General features: G+C 36.4%; 1 protein-coding gene across 2 annotated transcripts in view; it reads left to right on the top strand.

Annotated features, from left to right (window-relative positions):
* Positions 1–1,848, top strand: part of LOC106679929 (LETM1 domain-containing protein LETM2, mitochondrial) — a 25,222-nt gene that overhangs the window by 14,573 nt on the left and 8,801 nt on the right. For both annotated transcript variants that reach the window (XM_014419329.2, XM_067049788.1), the window contains one exon: positions 102–212. In XM_014419329.2, coding sequence (XP_014274815.1) covers positions 102–212 — 111 coding nt within the window. The remainder of the gene's footprint in view (positions 1–101; positions 213–1,848) is intronic.

Genomic DNA, 1,848 nt, shown 5'->3' with positions numbered 1-1,848 from the left:
GCATAAAATAAATAAATATGGTTTTGTTTATTTATGTTGTTCTTTTCTGACCGCACCCCCCGACAAACTTCTTCAAAGAGTAAAAATAATTGTTTCTAAAGGATATCAGTGTCAACGAACTTGCAACTTTGGAGGATGCTTTGGCGTTGAATCTTTATATAGAAAAAGACTGCTTAAGCGAATTGAAGACTGATCTTGAACAGTATCAACAGGTATGTAATTGTAAATGTAATTTAATTTACAAGTTTTAAGTTGTAAAGAAATGTCCCACGCTTTATGCTGGATCTACAAGTTTGCCACTTGTCGCGAAACGTAATTTGTTGTTGGTCCAAGGATGGAGAGAAGAGAAAGAAATGCTTTATTCGTTCATGCTTCCCAAATACATCGGGTCGCTACATCACACAGCATATTTTTAATATAATAAAATAGAAAGAATTTTTTTTCCCTACAGTTTTCTTTTACAATCAATACCAGTCTACACACTAAATACAAGTTTTTCGATTTATTCCTTTTTTTCTTTCCCTTCCATTTCACAATTTTTATTTCATTTGATTGACAAATTCACTCTCTCGAATTCTCCTATATAACAAATATTAAAAATAATAAAGTAATAAATAAAATAACAAACAAGATATGCAATGTACGCATGCCATCCCTCCTCTGGATAACTCCCCTACTCATTAATTTCCATGCAGGTGGTGGAGGATGATTCCCAGGGAGTCAAGTATTATATTCTCTGTCATCCTAGCCACGTCCTGGACATCGACCCTGAGCTCCTCAATGAAGCTCCTAGTTGTGCTGGGAATCGCCGAACCAGAGGCCTCTCATGTTGAATCTCGGTCTCCGAAGCTCTCACGGAACTTCTTCTTAACGAAAGGGATGCATTTATCGTAGATTCATTCCCTTCTACCTTATTTGCCTGGTCAAGGTCGTTATTTTCATATCTCACGGTGCGATCCAGAATGATTGCCGACTTCCCCTTCTTAGGGAAAGCAACAATATCCGCATATCTTTTGGATCCATCCGCATAGATACAGTAGACCTCGTCGAAGCAGGTAAAATCTCTTTCTTTTAGGAGCTTCATTAACTCGTACTTCACTTTATGATGTTGGCGTGATATGAGGAGGGAGTTGTTGGGGCATTTCCCCAGCACATGTGCTGGTGTTTCCGGCTCTCTCTGTTGCATTTGCGACAGAGGGACCCAACTTCTCTATCCTGTCCGCTGACACCTGGGACTCCACGTAGGGGTGCATAATTTATATTCAATTTCAGGGCATTGGACCATTCAGAGCCTATAAGTATTTGTTTATCGTATATAAATCTATTATATATATAAATATATATAACAAAAGACAAAGAGTGTTTGTTTCTAACGGATGCCAACACTGAACCTACTTCAGAACAAACGAAACAACATTGTTGTCCCATGATATGGAGCAGAATTGCCATTTACATTGGTGTTTTATTCATAATTATATTCATAAGCCAATAGCCCCAGTGTGGATGGGTTGTTCGGATTACCTGACACTCGTCGAGTGTCGGTTTTTGGCACAAATCAAAGGGCGGTTTTGTTGCATCCAGACGGGTTTTCAGTTTATATTGTTTTAGAACTGCCAAAAGATGAATTTTTGTATATCTATTTGATAAATTCATTGTTTCAAATCTCGCTAATTAACTTCAGCAATTTATTTTGGATTTAATATATCACAAATATTTACCTATAACAACATTATATATGTATCTAGATGATTAAATTAACAAGTTTCTGATAAAAATTCTTGAAAAAAAAGTTTAATTTATGTGTTACGTAGTACTATTTCCATGAATTTTAATCGTCTATAACCTACC

This window comes from Halyomorpha halys, unplaced genomic scaffold (genome assembly GCF_000696795.3).
Source record: "Halyomorpha halys isolate HHAL.00 unplaced genomic scaffold, Hhal_1.1 Scaffold234.1, whole genome shotgun sequence".
Lineage (NCBI taxonomy): Eukaryota > Metazoa > Arthropoda > Insecta > Hemiptera > Pentatomidae > Halyomorpha > Halyomorpha halys.
This window is presented reverse-complemented; position numbering and strand designations above follow the sequence as displayed.